Source organism: Anabrus simplex, chromosome 1 (genome assembly GCF_040414725.1).
Source record: "Anabrus simplex isolate iqAnaSimp1 chromosome 1, ASM4041472v1, whole genome shotgun sequence".
Lineage (NCBI taxonomy): Eukaryota > Metazoa > Arthropoda > Insecta > Orthoptera > Tettigoniidae > Anabrus > Anabrus simplex.
Window position 1 is genome coordinate 716,996,121 of NC_090265.1, and position 18,824 is coordinate 717,014,944.

Consider the following 18,824-nt stretch of genomic DNA (forward strand, 5'->3'; position numbering starts at 1 on the left):
AATTGCTCGACCTGATGGGGCTCTTATTTTCTTGGTAATGCAGAGAACGCAGGAATTCACCCTGAATTCCCCAATTTATTTCATTTTCGGGATCCGTCAGATGAAGACATTTAGATAGCAAATCATACTTCCTCTCAGACATACAAATTATGAACAATTTTTCACTGAATGGGATTGGAAGATAAATTGACATTAGTTCAAATATTATGTAATTACGTAGAGGCCCATAGTCCGAAATAGAATTAACTGGAGAACTAAAACTGATAATTATGTTTTGTCCAAGTAGGCCTAATATTTTAAAAGGAGACGGTACCTGAATTAACATTTCCTGTCCTGTGCCGTATTTTGATTCCCCTCAGATTCATTTCCTGTCCCAACTGCTTCCCATATCATTTTTATTATCATACCTACAACTTCAAACTCACTACCATTGCATTCGTCAACATATTAATCTAATTTGTAACAAATATCCTCTGCACTTAACTGGTTATGTGCAGCCATGTTGCTACAATGTGTTTACATTCAGTCAGCTGTCTGTCCTATCTAAAAAAAAAAAAAAAAAAAAGTGTAAAAGAACACTTTATTTTAGGATTCCGTGCATGCCAGTTGTATCTAGGAAGCATAGGGAATTCACTGGTTCCAAAAGGTTATACGTTTAGCAGATGGCGGAGGAAGTCGGTTTGAAAGTCGAGTACGTTTTACTACGCAAGCCACAGGAAAGAGTTAAAGGATGACCTTTATGCTGCTGCGTCTATTGGGATTTAAATGCCCATTAGAAAAAAAAGTAATTCCAGCCGGGCAACCGCCCGTAAATGGGGAACGGCAAAGGGTTATGATTGATTGATTGATGATTGTTGTTTAAAGGGGCCTAACATCTAGGTCATCGGCCCCTAATGGTACGAAATGAGACGAAATGGAATGACATATTAAAAGTCTAAAATTCTCCACTGACCAGAATGTAAAAACGTGAGAACGAAGACGGAATGGATGGACATGAATTTAAAACAATCAGTGGTTGTGACCCGCAATGTCTCACATGCACATAAACAGACGTGACAATATAGTATTACTGACCAAGGGACTACTGGTATAGCATAACACTGAATGGATTATGCGTGCAGTCAAAAGGGGGTCCTAAATCAAAGTTATCGGCCCCTCATAACGGTACCGATCGCTAGCAAAATAGAACCATGGTACTTGTTCTGTTGCGGTACTAATCAAAAGTAGCAGAGACTTGCGGCATTCCACACATTATTGTACTACTCAGAGCTTATGAAATTCGACATATAATACAGACCTATGTTTCTCTCACTTTGCGGCGCCATGTACAGGCAACGCAAACCTATGGTGTTCATCACATAAGAGTACTAACCACAGGGACCTCTTCCTATCCCGTGGTGTTCCTCATATAGTGGGTACTAATCATAGGCAAGGCAGAACCATGGTAGCTATCATCCCATGGTCCTGCTCATATGGTGGTACTAATCACAGGTACTGCAAAAGCCGACCGCGCGGTGCTCCTGTGTGCTACTAATCACAAACCAATTTCGTACCTAATGTAGTAGTACTACGCACAAGTAAAAGCAACCCTTGGTGTTCTCCGCGTGGTGGTACTAATCACAAGTAGTTTCATGGTTCTAATACAATCAACCCTTGGTCGCCCCTTTTAGTCGGCTCTCACGACAGGCAGGGGATACCGTGGGTGTATTATTCGTCTGCCTCCCCCACCCACAGGGGGTGTGTGTTTGGTCCGCGAGAGGTATTTTATTTCCCTCAAGTCCGCCGGCAAGCCGGTGAGCCCTATCCGCCACCTGGGACGCGCCACGTGGGAGTATCACCTCTCCCCCTGCTACGCCTGCGTAGCAGGTTCGTGGGGCAAAGGGTTAAAGGACAAATTTTGGTTGACTGAAGTGCTATGATGACTATGCCCCCAATCTGGAAGAGCAGACATATGACATTAGCTACCAAATACAGATAGGTCCACGTGATCATCTACCCATTATTCATGTATGAATGTGAGAGGTGAACACTGAAACAAGCAGACAAGAGAAAGACTGGCTTTGGTATTGGAAAACGTTCTTTGGAATAACCTGGATAGCAGATAGGGCAGTTTTAGAGCATGTCAGGCTACATATGTCACTGGTTGGTAAGATTATGAAGCTCAGACTAGCATACTTTGGCCATGTTATGCAATCTAGTTTCTTGCTTAGAATGATCAGCAGAACAAGATGATTTGACAACCAGAGGATGCGTTAGATAGACACCAACCTCATCCTGGGACAACTACAGAAGCAGAAACAACTTGGAGAGCTCCAATTCACAGATTTGCCAAAAGTCGGACCCGGCTGAACAGATGACATCATGGAATAGGAGTGGGCATCTCAGACGTTTTCTGAGTCGAGCCCTCCTTGTGTTCAGGCAACTAAACAGTCCACCGGCAGTTCCTAAACCAGTGTTAATGGTTGATTTCAATGTAAGAATTAGAAATAGAACTGAAGGATATAAGAATGTAATAGGTGCATGTGGGGAAGATATGGAAGTTAAAAGGAATGGGAAGTCTTTACTGGACTTCTGTGCTGGTATGGGATGCACCGTCATCATTTTCATTTTCCTTTGTCCAGCTCCTACCAGGTCACGGTGTTGACGGCACTTGTTCACCGTTGCCTCTCCTTCTATCACTCCTTTTCAGTAATTGTATACCAGTCCAGGCTTCTTTCTCTTATACTGTCCTTGACAGACTCCATCCACCTTGCTGTTGCACTCTTTCCTTCTATCTTGGCCTCCAACACTTGTTTTGGTATCCTTCCTTCCTCCATCCTTATAATATGTCCAAATTATCTTAATTTATTCTTTTATTCTTCTCCATCCTGTCACAGTTTTTCTATCTCTACCTCTTTTCTGACCTCAACATTTCTTACTCTATCTCTCCTTGTTTTCCTTGCCATACTCCTCAGGAACCTCATCTCACTGGCCTGAATTTTGCTCTCATTTCTTGCTGTCATTGTCCAAGTCTCTGATGCATACGTTAATATAGGGGTATAGTACATCTTGTACGTTATCTCTTTACATTTCACGGGGACTTCTGTGTTCCACACCAGGTTCCTTACATTCTGATAGAACGTATTTCCCACTTGTACCCTTCTGCTGATCTCTTATCCAGCCTTGCATCTTGCATTATTTCACTTCCCAAATATTGGAAGTATTAAAAAACTCAAGGTTTTGTCCCCTGATACTAACGATTCCTTCTCTTGTCATCACCACTGTTTTGCTCTTCCCCACACTGATTTTCATACTATATTTCTCAATATTGTCATTTAAAGCCTCTAGTAGGATGTGCACTTCTGTACTGTTGACTCCCCAGATCACTATGTCATTTGCAAACAACAATATTTTCATATCCCCTCAATATCTTGCCTTTGTCTTTAGAATTTCATCCATTACCATTATAAATATAAGTGGAGACAATACATTTCCCTGTCTTAGTCTCATCTCCCCACTGGAGTCCACACTACTGGAACAATTCTTATACATTGCTTTCACTAGTTCTCTTGATTGCCTTTCACATCCTTTTCTTTCCAGGGTTTCCCAGATCTATCATATGCCTTCTCTAGATTAACCCTCTAGCTTTCAAGCTCTCAGCTGATGGAGTGAGAAAATACTTACTGCACTATGCTAACACTTCTTTTAAAATTACATGGAAGGCACAACAATAAAGATATCAACATGTAAACTTATAGAGTATATATCATTTATTATCACTGCAAGTGGGCCATGTCTCTAAACAAGCAGAGTTCAATTAAAAAAAAAAAAAAAAAATGTGGAAAAAAGTTACAAGTTTCAGATTATGAGAGTTTTGAAGTAATTATGAGAAATGGTGTTCACCAGCGGCAGCTCGTGACCAAATTTTTAGGAGGTTCACAACAAAATTTGTGTTCACGTCTGAAATATACAAAAGTAGAATACAAATAATTACAAAATCACTAACTTAAATCATTTCACTAAAAGTTCCTTGTACGGTTACTTCTCTACTCATAATATGGAGAACCCTTACAACCGAGGATGCATTTTTCCCACGACTAATCTGTGAGTGTACAAGAAAAGTAAAATTACAACTGCCAGGCTGAGTTGTTCAGGCTTTGGCTGAGGCTCTGCCTTTCTGATCCCGTGATTACGAAAACCTGTTCAGAATTAGCTACTAGCGAAATCTTGCGGCGATGTAATGCAATAGTAACTTCTAGGAGTTGTGGCCAACAGTAACAGAGGAGGTGGCGGACCCTTGTGGTCAACTGTAATACTATCTCTGGTTCGAGGGTGGTTGTAGATGGAAAGGCATATTCCTTACCATGCTCCTCGCTTATGGATATATCTGTGCAAAAACCATGACATCATCTCCATGTGCATACGTATAGTCTTAAGGTTCGTAGCAAAATCTCCAGTGTGCTCCCTGGCATTGTTAGTCAACACGAACAGCTGCCAGTGTAATGGAGCTTCGATATAAGTCGAATCCTTTCAATCGCTTGACTAAATCAGTTTGAAAAAAGGAAACAAATTTGAATTTCCGGCATCCATGAATGCGTGAATGTGCGTTACAACTGGGTGTTCACATGCTCATGTGCTCCTGAGAGCCCACTGCCACTGGTGTTCACTGCACAAATTTGTGATTGATGTTAATAATAATAATGTTATTTGTTTTACGTCCCACTAACTACTCTTTTACGGTTTTCGGAGACGCCGAGGTGCCGGAATTTAATCCCGCAGGAGTTCTTTTACGTGCCAGTAAATCTACCGACACGAGGCTGACGTATTTGAGCACCTTCAAATACCACCGGACTGAGCCAGGATCGAACCTGCCAAGTTGGGGTCAGAAGGCCAGCGCCTCAACCGTCTGAGCCACTCAGCCCGGCTGTGATTGATGTTAGTAGAAAGGATATATTATTGTTTACCAGCATGGTAAATATCAAGATTCTATGTCCATTAGATCCAAGGATAGATTAAATTGTGTAAAGTGAGGTATCGTTGAAAAAAAAAGTCAGCCATTTATGAATAAAATACTCATTTCTTACTGGCGGTGTTGGATTATTATCATCGTCATCTACACTTTCTGATTCAGACAAAGTAACATCCTCAACTGAATAACTGTCAAGATATTCCGTGGTATCGTCGTCAGCGAAATGAACTCTCTTCGCCATGTCGCACAAGATAAATAAATAGGCCTTAATGAACTATAATTGACTATATCTGACTATATCTAACATTTCATTAAAATTATGCACCTAATTACCTAAGAAAACTATTTAAATAATGAACTAGCATGCAAACTAAATATAGTGCCTATCATACTGCTTAATTTCTCTCTATATAATCAGTATCATCAACAAAAACAAAATGAAATGCTCGCATGTTTGCCACCAACCATGACGTAAATAAGACACTGACCGGGCGAGTTGGCCGTGCGGTTAGGAGCGTGCAGCTGTGAGCTTACATCCGGGAAATAGTGGGTTCGAGCCCCACTGTCGGCAGCCCTGAAGATGGTTTTTCGTGGTTTCCCATTTTCACACCAGGCAAATGCTGGGGCTGTTCCTTAATTAAGGCCATGGCTGCTTCCTTCCCACTCCTAGGCCTTTCCCATCCCATCGTCACCATAAGACATATCTGTGTCAGCGTGGCGTAAAACAAATCGTAAAACTATAAGAATATCAATAAATATGGATAGTCAGCAGTTCCTGCAGAGTATAACATGAGTTAAAACTGTGCTCTTCTTATTCCGTACAAAATGCCGCTCTCTGGCATGTAAATAACGAAATAATAACAATAAAGGCCGATAACTCACATATCAAGATTAGCAGACACCAGGATATTGAAACAACTATTCGATTACTTTTTGAAGAATAAAATCAATAATAATTGGTTCAAAGAAGTTCAGGACGATTTGGAAGAATTGGGTATAACTCGGCAACAAATCAAAGACAGAAAAGAGAAGAGGATTTTGAAGAACAAAAGCATAAGTCTCAAACTAAAAGCAGTTGAACGGAAACAATATACTATATCGGACACACAAAGGGCTTCCAGGTCGGAGAGGATGAAAAAGTTCTGGGAGAAGAAGAAGAAGAAATTAACTCAAATGTATTGATTTCAGTGCTCCAATGTGGGCGTAAAATATGTAAATAAATAATAAATAAATAAAGGCCGATAACGATGGATCATTGCCATGACAGTTTTCGCAGGAACCGTGGGTACCGATAGATCATTACCTTGAAAGCAAAAGGGTTAAGGAATACCATCACCAGATCCTTTCCATAATCCCACCATTTTTCCATTAGAAATCTCATGGTAAATATATGGTCTATCATAGCCCTGCCTTGTCGAAATCCATACTGCAGTATAGGATTAGCAGTTCTTGATTCATTCTTCAAGCATATACTGTTCACTGTTAACATGGGAGGGTAGCAGCACCAGATTCAAAGATTGAACCATATCTGACTTACATTCAGAAAATCTACCACGGATGTACTGGCATTTTGGTTATTTTTCAATGATAACCTTTATTATACAAAATGGTACGGTCATCAAAAAATTAAAAAATACATGTGGACAATGGAAGAGTTATTATAAGCTTTTACTGTCTCTATTATATTAATCTACAAATAAGCTGTGTATGTTGAAAGTTTGATACTGGGAATTGAGGCAATTCTCATAATGTCCCAATTCTTCAAGAGACAAAAGAAAGAGAATCTGACATACCTTGGTAGACTTTGCCTGCAGCTCAGTGACGAGATTCTTCAGATGTTCGACGAGAAATGGCCACGAGTTCAGCAAGAAAAGTTTGTCCCTCATGAGGATGAGGATGCTGAACCAACGGTGAAACCCACGAGCCTGGGCGTCCTTGAGGAAGAAAGTGTGGCTAGCAACATGGCCTCGCACATCGTCACCGAAGAACACAGGTCCTTCCTTGCCAGGACTAACCTGTTGGCATAACAAGATGACTCATGAGACAAACACCAGGTATTGTTACCAATTTACGGGATTTCACCGTGTTAGTGCTGCATCAAGGTGCAGTGAGCTTGCAGTTGTGATCAACTGTATTCTGTAAGAACGAAGTCAGCTCCTGGATGAAACTATCTTTACACTGGTCTGTTTTCAGGCTAACTTTGATGTATGGGAGTGAAAGCTGGGTGGACTCCGGATGTCTTATTCATAAGTTAGAAGTAATAGACATGAAAGTAGAGAGAATGACCGGTGGTATAAACAGATGGGAACAATGGCAGGAGGGTACTCAGAATGAGGAGATGAAGGCTAAGTTAGGAATGAACTTAATCGATGAAGATGTCGCATAAACCGGTTTTGGTGGTAGGGTCATATGAGGCGAATGGAGGAGGATAGGTTACCCAGGAGAATAATGGACTCTGTTATGGAGGGTAAGAGGAGTACAGGAAGAGCAAGGCGACGATGGTTAGACTCAGTTTCTAATGATTTAAAGGTATAGAACTAAATGAGGCCAGAGAACTAGTTACAAACAGAGGATTTTGGCGATGTATAGTGAATACACTGAGGCTTGCAGACTGAACGCTGAAAGGCATAACAGTCTATATTTAGTTTATATTATATACTGGTTGGTTCACCAGCCCCTTATTTTTTCGGAGGTAGGTAACCCAACTAACGCGTATATCATAGTCATCCGAAAAGCATTAGTACCTGCTTCTTCATGGCCTTAGTACAACCATACCGTTTATATAATGCTCGCGAATATGGTAGAAAACATTAGCGGCAGTGTTATTTCTATTACCTAAACTATAATGAATGTGGAAAACGATCACAGCTGCGAATAACACTATCTTACATTTGGACAGGAAGTGTCTACAAGCACTACAACATGCTAGCTATGCACCACAGTTCGCAGTAGCTAAGATGGCTAAACCACGCATCACAGTTGTTGCATCAGCCAAGCTGTGTCGTAGTAGGTTTGAATCACAGGCTGGTGCAATTCTTTTTTGATTAATACCGTTTATAGCGACTGTAATATGGCCGCATATCATCCTGTTCCAAAGAGTAAATTTTTATTTGGTCCTGAAAAGGACCGTTTTTATCCGATGTGAAGTAACCAGGTTGGACTATGACGTGATGGTCTGTAGGTAGGAAGTAGGGTACCCTGAATATTCAGAGTAAGAAGTGTTCAAAATCTTGACCACTTTACAGTGTTCATTTAACTTTTTACCATAATGGAGCACTTGGCATACATTTGAATTCGACCGTACTTTCTCGATAAATTAGCAATAATTGAACGTACTCTTCGTAGGAATACATCGTGAGGAAATGAATAAGTGCTGTGATGTGACCTGGTAGGTGTAGCTTATTATCTGCGTGTGTTGGATTCGGTAGGTTGTGGATTCAAATCCCATGCTTGCCGTCCTGGAAACGGTTTCCCGTTTTCACCACCAGGCGAATGCCGGGAAGGAACCTTAATAAAAGACTAAGGCCGATTTCCTTCCCAATCCTTCCTCCACCCATCCTTAGGAGAAAGACACCAAATCAGAGCGGACCCCTTAAAACCAATAGCAAAATAAATGTTGATTATTATTGTATCCCCGCTAAAATGGAACACCTCTGTCATTCAAAAAATTTGCCTTATGCTGGATTCGAACCACTACACTGCCGATGCTCACAGATCTTCTGCTCCAGCCCTTAACTGATTGAGCCACAAAGTTAACATACATGATGCTTACCAGAGGTTTAGTACAAGTACAGCCGTTCCACCTCGAAAGTTAACATACATGTCAAAGTCTTCAATGAAGCTTTACAGTGTTCATTTAACTTCCTTACATTACAGAGCACGTGGCATAACCTATTAATTTGTTCTCATTACAGGTACCTGTGTTATTTCAAGGCTCAATAAATGACAGGTTTGCAGAATGGTCCTTAGTATTTGGTGTGGAATTGTGCATAGTAGTTTCTCCTTTGCTAGGTCCATGGATCAATTTACAGTGATGACACACAGATAGGGGAGAGCCTTATTGACCACAAGGAGAAATTTCAAGTTATTTGGTGTTCATAAAACTAAATTATAAAGATCTTTAGGTTAGACTCATTATTTGGATCGCCTGTCTCCGAAAAAATAAGGGACTGGTGAACCACCTGATTGAAAGTTCTGATTCAATCTATGTGGGAATCTGTCCTGTTTCCCCACTCTTTCCCAATTCTGAAAACCTCTTGGTTCCTTGTGAGTTAGTTTCCCTGTGCTATTGGTATTCTCTTGTTGTGAGCTCTGCTCTATGCATTTGGTGAGGTGTGCTACTCTGCGGTGCTTCCTCCCCTTACTCTCTCTCCCCTTGTTTATTCTGGGTCACTCTAATTTTGTTATTTATGATTAATACAATACAGAGACGACCACCTACCGTTACTTGTTGTTGTTGTTTGAGTCGTCAGTCCATAGACTGTTTGGATGCACCTTTCTTTGCCACCCTATCCTGTGCTAAACTTATTCCATTTCTATGTAACTGCTGCACCCTACATTTACTCAAATATTCTTGTCATATTCATACCTTGGTCTACCCTTACCGTTCTTACTGCCTACACTTCCTTCAAAAACCAAGTGCGCAAGTCGTGGGTGTTGTAGGATGTTTCTGTTCTTCTGGTCATTTAGCCAAATCGATCTCTCACCAATTTGATTCAGTATCTCATCATTCGTGATTCGATCTATCCATCTCACCTTCAGCATTCTGCTGTAACACCACATTTCAAAAGCTTCTATTCTTTCTGAGCTAGTTATTGTCCATGTTTCACTTCCATACAATGCTACGCTTCAGATGAAAGTCTTCAAAAACATCTTTTTAATTCCTATATGAATGTTCAAAGTGAACAAATTTCTTTTCTTAAGAAAGGCCTTCTATGTTGTGCTAGTCTGTATATTATGTCCTCCTTACTTCTGCCATCATTAGTTATTTTACTACTCAATTAGCAATATTCATCTACTTCCTTTAAGACATCATTTCCTAATCTAATATTTCCTGCAGCAACTGACTTTGTTCTACTGCACTCCATTACATTTGTTTTGGACTTATTTTTATCTTGTACTCTTTCTCCAAGACTCCGTCCATGCCATTCAGCAATTTTCCACATCTTCTACAGTCTCAGATGAAAATGAAAATCCAAAGCCTGTTTCCAGTCATTCTTTCTGTTAATGGCTGGCGGATAGTTTTCCTCCGCTTTATCATTTTATTACTAAAGGAGCATTTGCAGAAACATAAGGGGAGGTTTGTTCTGCTCTGATTCAAAAAGTCCGGTCCTGCAACAATCGAGCAAACGTCATCTGCCCTGACGGCACATGCATGGCTAAAAAATTTTAAAATATATATTATAACGATGGCCATATTCAGTGCAACAAAGGGTTATAACTTCCAAAGATGTCAAATAGGACGTAAGATAATAGCTTCATAGTGACAACCAGCTAATGGATCCATCCAGGGTGATGATACACGTTGTACGAGTGCAAAGGACAGGAGGAATGAGTGGACGATTCAAGAGTGTTATTAAAATGTTCCATGCCTTACGTGTCGGGTTACAACAGGCATTATTATACAAAAATGCAAAGTGTACATATAGTATCTAGAGTTGAGGTTAGAAAGGACAATGCTTAATGTTAATGTGATAAGATGTTATAGCTTGAGACTTAGGTAAGGTAGATTTTGATGTAAATACGCTGACGAAGGGAGTTAAGGCTCCCGAAACATGTACGTACAAATTATTCAAATATTAAAATATACTGACAGGGCGGACCAAACAATCACCCGTTGTACGTTATTGGTACCAAACAATCCTCTTGCTAATAGTTTTCTCTCCACTTTCTATGACATTTTTCTCCATCAGTTAGTGTTCGAAGCGACTCGTATAACTCAAAATTAGGCATAGATATCAAGGATAATTTAATAATCCCGTGGCGTTCCACACTAGACCTGTTCCTTACTAACTCTCCATCATCCGTCCAGTCCCTGGACGTAATACCTGGATTTTGTGATCACCAAGCTATAATTACAACTTTGACCTACAGACAACCCTCCCCAAAACTCCACTCCAGAACAATATATAATTTTTCCTGCACCAACTAGAATGATCTTTCCTATCTTCTATCAAAAAATCTACCTATATCCCTCCCGCCCTTCACCGGCGATATAAATATCAATGACATCTGGGAAAACTGGAAAAAAAAAAGTATTTTTTGAATGTGTCGATCAAGTTGTGAAGAAAGTTTCCATCTCTAATAAGTGAAAAACGCCATGGATCACTAAAGAGGTAACACCAGGAATTCGAAAGAGAAATTGTTTATACAGGAAATGGAAGGAAAACCCAGGTGACAGTAGGTGGGAGAAGTACAGACTGGCTAGGAACAAACTCAAATCATTAATCCGTGATGCCTACCGTTCATATATCCGCAGCCTTAGTTCCAATAGTAAAGAGCTAAGGGCTTTCATCAGAAACAAAAGCAGCAACAGTGCTCCATCTGTCTTCAAGTACAATGGACTATCAGTTTCCTCTCCCCAAGAAACAGCAGACACATTTAACAGTAAATTTAAAAATAACTTCACCACTACTGACAAGGATGAAGACATGTTCACCACAAGGACAACCCCTCCCTTTCCGCCCCAAATAGCTTTTACTTCACTGCTAACGAGATCGCAATAAGTCTTTGGAGAACTAGACCTCATGCTGCGAACAGCCCAGATAACGCGCTGGCCAGAATTCTCCATCACTGTGCAGAAGCATTAGCACCTTCTCTTTGTGCAATATTTAACATTTCAATGAACAGTGGGACTGTGCCAGAAGAATGGAAGAAAGCAAATGTTGTTCTTGTATTCAAAGACGGTGATAGGGAAAATGTAGACAACTATCGCCCAGTCTCTATTGCATCTGGCTTATGCAAATGCAAGGAACGCCTAATTGTTAAACATATGCTGGATTTTCTGAATGAGAGAAACCTGTTGAATAACAACCAACATGGATTCCTCCCTGGAAAATCCTGTACTACACTTCTGACAACAGTAATTGATGAGTGGCAACATTCCCTGGACCAGTCTAATACAGGGAAAACACTTAATTCAAAATACTCGTATTTCGAAGTAAATGCCATTCCGCAAATTCAAATATAGGCCTTCATGTGTTATTTCGTCCGACTCTTTGGCTGAATGGTTAGCGTACTGGCCTTCGGTTCAGAGGGTCCCGAAGTCGATTCCCGGCTGGGTCAGGTATTTTAACCTTCATTGGTTAATTCCAATGGGTGTTTGTGCTGTCCCCAACATCCCTGCAACTCACACACCACACATTACACTATCCTCCACCACAATAACACGCAGTTACCTCCCCATGGCAGATGCCGCCCACCCTCATCGGAGGGTCTGCCTTACAAGGGCTGCACTCGGCTAGAAATAGCCACATGAAATTTAAAAAAAAAAAAAAAAAAGAAGTGTTATTTCGATCGGTTAATTCGAAATATGGTTAATATGTAATTTGAAGTTCCCATCAGGCCCCTAAACTATGTAATTCGAAATCAGTACTGTAATCTGCTGTAGAGCAGCTAACAAATGAAGTCATTGTAGACGACAATTAACGACAATGAGCGACTATCGCGTATCTCTCATTGTTGTGTACGCGCCAGAATAGGTTGACCCTACTTCAGTTTTTGAGGAATTAAAGCTTTTACTGCTGCTTCTTTGTTACTTTTTAATCGCATTGTCAACGAGCCTTATTATTGTCGTGAGGTACATGTACGGTACGGTGGCAGAGTTATTTTTGTTCAAGTTTCGTAGAGTCTAAATTAGTTTATGATGGATTTGCAAGCAGACGAAACATCGTAAACGGAGTCTTCTCGTGCACTCGCCGACTAAAGACGCAAAATAACAGCCTTATCAATTCCGGACAGTGACATCTCTACCAGCAATGCCCCAGAAAATGTTGTGAATGCAATGGTTGTAATAGAGAATTTTATTTCGACGACTTACAGAAATACAATTAAGCAGTGCACCATTCAGTCATATTTCAGTAAAGGATGACCTTGTTTTTCAGTATTTGCCTAATGAGGAAGATGTTGAAATGTGTTATTGTTGGAACTTAATTTCTATGTTGCATACCATGTCAGAATAACTTTATATTGGCCACCTTGTCATTCATAGCTTTTTCATGTTTTCATTTGTTTTTGTGTGTTTTGAACATCGAGGTATCGATGGTTTTCAAACGAAGTCAAATAGAATACCGTGTGTACGTTGTATCAAGATGTAAATATGATTGCATCCTGGATTATAATCAACTTACATTAGTTATGCCAGTACTACATACCATAGATAACTGGAGGATTTATTTTTCTTTGTAAATATCGGATATAAAGCACCAAGATCAGAAATGATTTGCTGGTGCACTTAACCCAATTTCTGGCCTGTCAACCATCCATAACTCATCAATCTGAAAGCTCTTACCACGTCCCCTTTTGATTAATGTATTATTTTCGTGATTATAGACACTGCCTGTGAATTGCTTCCAATTGTCTAATGGAATTCGCTGCAATCGCACATCCTTTCTGCCGACAGCAGGTGATCGACAATAGTTTTGTTGCTTCAGTTGATCATTTCATATTTACTAAATGGTTAGCTAAATTACTAAATGGCTAAACGGTTAGCGTGCTGGCCTTTGGTCACAGGGGTCCCGGGTTTGATTCCCGGTAGGGTCAGGAAACTTTAACCATCATTGGTTAATTTCGATGGCACAGGGGCTGGGTGTATGTGTTGTCTACATCATCATCATCATCATCATAACGCGCAGGTCGCCTACGGGAGTCAAATCAAAAGACTTGCACCTGAGGAGCCGAACATGTCCACGGACACTCCCGGCACTAAAAGCCATATGACATTTAATTTCATTACGAAAAAGTAATCAAAATAATGGATAGGTGTGTTCTAAACATTCAGGAAAAGTGGGCCAGTCTATTTAAGTATGTACATATTAAGACTGATGAACCCTGAAGTTCCTAATTACTATGTAAGTATCTGTACCGTATACCCAATTGTTGCAGATTCCTTTTATTCTTGTATTCTAGACTGAAAAAAATGGGAATTATCTCTTTCTTACAATTTCTGCGCTATTCATCTTAAGGATCGGATGTATCTGGGTTTGAGTTGCAAATACAACACTAACTTACATATTTTAAATACTTTTTGTTACTCAGAAATTCATTTAATTCGAAGTTACGCAATTCGAAGTCCAATGTTTTTGGTCCCGATCACTTCGAATTATCAAGGTTTTACTGTACCTCATATCCCAAGTGGATTGCGTAACTCTCGGGCCTTTGATCAGGTACCTCATCAACGACTGTTGTTAAAACTTAACAAGTATGGCATTCAAGGCAACCTGCAGGCATGGTTTCTCATTCCTGGTAGGTCGGACGCAGAACGTTGTGTTCAGTGGGGCCAGGTCAGAACAAACTTTAGTCACCTCGGGTGTGATTCAAGGTAGTGTGATAGGGCCGCTTCTGTACAAGATATTTACACTGGATCTGCCAGGTTGTGTATCGTCTTCTACGGCACAGTACGCTGATGACACCATCATTTACAGAGCCATTCGCAATGAGAACGACATAAATAAGTTACAGTCAGATCTGGATAATGTGGCTCTGTGGTGCAAAATAAATAGAATGTCTATAAATGTAAATATATCTATCTCGGAAAATTTAAAAGCAGTGCAGACTTGATAAGGCGAACCAAATTCATGAAATCTGTGAAGAGATTGAACTGCATAAACAGCACTGTCAACCTCGTGATCTCTTTATGAAGGTAAAGAAAATTACCCGCAACTTCAAGCCCTGTTCATGGGTTGTGGAAGATGAAGATGGTACCCTCATTGGAGAGAAACAACTGGCCATTGAAAGGTGGAAAAGATACTGTGAAAATCTATATGCAGATGCAAACACCAGGAATGTTTGCAAAACGTACAACTTGAACCAGAGCCTTCAATATTGAGGAGTGAAGTAGAAGATCCAATTAAACACCTGAAGAATCATAAAGCACCAGGAAGTGATGGCATCACTGGGGAAATGATTAAGGAAATGGGAGAAGAAGGAGCACGTTTAATGCACTTCATCTGTAACAAGATATGGGACAGTGGTGTATGGCCACAAGACTGGCTCATTTCCATCTTCATTCCACTTCACAAAAAAGGATCAACAAGGAACTGCAGGAATTATCGAACCATCTCACTAATATCACATGCAAGTAAAATATTACTGCATATCATAAATGAACGTTTGAAACCTTACATTAGATATCAGCTCCCATCAGAACAGGCTGACTTTGTCAAGGGAAGAGGAACTAGAGAACAGATTCTAAATATACGTCAGTTGGTTGAAAAGGCACATGAATTCAACATTCCTTTGTTTCTGTGCTTCATTGACTACCAAAAGGCCTTTGATTGCGTTTTGTGGCCGAAGTTGTGGTGTGTTCTAGAGGAAATGGGAATTCCATCTCATCTCATTTCTCTTATAAAAGGCTTATACGAAAACAACTTGGCCAAAGTCAGAGTTGATGGTGATCTATCATCAAGTTTCAAAGTCTCCAAAGGTGTGAGACAAGGATGCATCTTATCACCTCAATTGTTTAACATCTATTGTGAATATATCATGAGGCATGCTTCATCAGTTGGGAAGGAGGATTTTCGATTGGTGGGAAGAGAATTAATAACCTCCGTTTTGCAGATGACACCACACTTGTAGCCAGCAGTGCACAGGAGCTTGTCGAGATAATGGATCGTGTACAACAGGAAAGTCACAAACTTGGCATGGAAATTAATTGGAACATGACAAAACTAATGATTGTCAACAAAGGTGCAGAGATTCAGCTGCCACAGCACCTTAACAATCTCCAAAGAGTCTGTCAGTTTCCTTATCTTGGTTCAATAATAGAGGATAAAAGTAGCTGCGAAAAAGAAATCAAACGTCGCAACATTCTAGGACGTACAGCTACGGAAAAATTAAAGATGATCTGGCAAGATAGAGCAATATCTATGAATATGAAGAAAAGATTAGTCCATTCACTTGTGTTCTCGATCTTCCTATATGGATGCGAAACTTGGACCATAAAAGCTAAAGACAGGAACCGAATCAACGCCTTTGAAATGTGGTGTTGGAGAAGGATGTTGCGAATACCATGGACAGCCAGGCAAACAAATGATTCTGTCATCTGGGAAATTGGAATAAAAGAAAGTTTATGCCAAGTTGTGTACCAGAGAATCCTGCAATTCTTTGGTCACATTATGAGAAGAGAGGATGACAACCTGGAAAAATTAATTGTCCAAGGAAAAGTTTCTGGTACAAGGACATGAGGACGGGTCACAAAAAGATGGGTTGATCAAGTAAGAGAGATCATGGGCTTACCATGGAGAGTTACGGTCCGGAAAACGCAAGTACGTACAGAATGGTATCAGGTTATAAAAGAAACAACAAAGTCCTTGGGTCACGATACTCAGTCATGAGTGGAACGACTGGAGAGAGAGAGAGAGAGCAAGATCACAGTTATAACACCAAATTTCACTGTGTGGTAAAAATCTGACATCTTGTACCTCAATAAAATTGCTTGGCATTCACATTTGCAACAGTTTAAAATGGAATAAGCATGTTGAGGAAATAAGGTGCAAAGCATACAGAGTCCTGGGATTCATCCACAGATCTCTACTAGGAGCCAGGAAGAAAGCAGTTCAGACAGCCTATTTGTCATTAGTATGGCCAATACTGTTGTACAGGCTTCCTTCCTGGCACCCTACTACAGTGGAGAACATGACGAAACTAGAGGGAGTTCAACATTGAGCAGAACGATGAGTCGATGTTAAGCAAATAACAAAAGATACTGGAGCTATTACCTCACAGCTGAGACTTCTGAAGCAAGCCTGGCGAACCATGGTTGCCACATCTGTCTCAACCGGCTGTTGAGTGCTGAGGTACGTGATACGACCCTCATGGTCATTGCTGATGTAGCCCAGGTGTTTGTTGTTCAGAGACTGGCAAGCCTGTAAAAGAAGCATACTTCAGTGTTCCCCCAAGAAATTTTCGTCAGCTGGGTGACAGGAATGAGTAGCCGGGCGGGGAGTACTATGTAAAAAAAAAAAAATGAATATGATAAAATTTCAAATTAGTCCCCTCAGGGCATTAACCAGGGGTGAAGCCAAGGGGTTGGGACTGGGCGTTAGACCCCCATGGAATTTTTACAAATGGAAATGAACAGAAACCGAAAATAAAACAGCAAAAGCACAACCAGTGCGTTGGCTCTTCTGAACGTTCACAGAAACATTATTGTAACAGATGTCTTGAATCTATATTCTAATAAGCCCCAAAAGTTGTATTTTAGATTGTCATCTGAACATAAGCTAGCATTCGCCGTAAAACTATTCATCTTAATCATACTGGGTTTTCTCTCTCTGTATTTTAATGTAATATTTTGTAGTGTACCAGTAATGCCATTGGAATATCAACATAATTTACTTTTATCAGTGTCTTTATAATGACACTCATGCATGCGAACACCACACATGCACAAGCTCCTTCATTATGTTCTATCAACATTTTGTAACTATAAACCCCCTCCTCCCCCGCTATCGGCTGATCCTGGCTACGCTACTGGCATTAGCAATAATATTAAAGCCAAAATTGAGCTATTTTAGTGTTATTATCACGAACAAGACATAAGAGAGTATTTTGAACATCTAGTGTTCTATTGCTCGTTCATAATCATGTAACACCGGGCCTTACCACTTGGTTGCTGTGGAGTGGCATACGGGTTAGTGATGTCATGCGGAATCGAGTGCTCGCTTGTGATTCCATGCTTATACAGACACCGCTCGCACATGGCACTACGTAATAATCAAGCTAAACACTGAAACTCCAATGTAATTGATGAAATTATGCTGACAATAATGAAGATTTATCATTTAAATAAACAGTTTTTAGTATTTACATTTTAATTTGGAACACACAATGACTCAAATACATATTAATATTATGTAACTAGAACATATCTATGGTAGGTTATGTTAGCCGGGCGGTCTATGAAAATGGCAGGGCGGTGCACTCATTAAAAAAGGTCGCAGGGAGAACACTGCACTTACTGTTTCTGAAACACACAACAACCAGCCTATTGCTTGTTTCATATTGGAGGGAAAGGCAACAATATGGCACAAGGTCCTTCCTGCCAAGCTGAATGATTGTGCATGATATTACCTGTGAGAGAGATGATAAGGTAACTGTTCCACAAGCACCACGTTAAGCTGGGGCACTGCCAGTACAGGCAGTGATATCACTTGAGACTGACCGACCTACTGATCTGCATTTACGGCTATCACCCAGGTGGCAGATTCCCTATCAGTCTTTTCTTAAGTGATTTCAGAGTAGGTGGGAATTTATCAAACATCTTCCTTGATCAATTATTACACCCCCCTAATTCCTCTTCCTATAAATGAGTATTTTCCCCAATTTGTCATTTTAAATTCCAACTTTATGATCTTTCCTACTTTTAAAAACACTCCTCAAACTTATTTGTCTACTTACGTCATTCCAAGTTATCTCTCCACTGATAGCTCAAAACATTCTGCTTATCATGTAATAACCTCGAAAGAAAATAATTCTGGTTCCACCTTATTCAAGTACTGGGTCTACGCAGAAGTTCTTGATGGTTTTTGCGGTAAAGAAAGCATTTTCAAGGGCAATTCATTTTTTGTTTATTCAAAATACTGGCTATTGGCTTCTACACACTTTGCCCACCTTTCAGGTAAGTTATGCATACCATGTCATAAGAACTGCTTGTCTT

At 40.2% G+C, this 18,824-nt stretch overlaps 1 protein-coding gene across 1 annotated transcript in view; it reads right to left on the bottom strand.

Annotated features, from left to right (window-relative positions):
• BHD (Birt-Hogg-Dube) overlaps nucleotides 1-18,824 on the bottom strand; it is a gene marked incomplete at its 5' end in the record, with an annotated part of 115,091 nt that overhangs the window by 59,112 nt on the left and 37,155 nt on the right. The window contains 2 exons of the mRNA XM_067134895.2: nucleotides 6,742-6,963; nucleotides 16,885-17,031. Of these exons, the coding sequence (XP_066990996.2) occupies nucleotides 6,742-6,963; nucleotides 16,885-17,031 (369 nt within the window). The remainder of the gene's footprint in view (nucleotides 1-6,741; nucleotides 6,964-16,884; nucleotides 17,032-18,824) is intronic.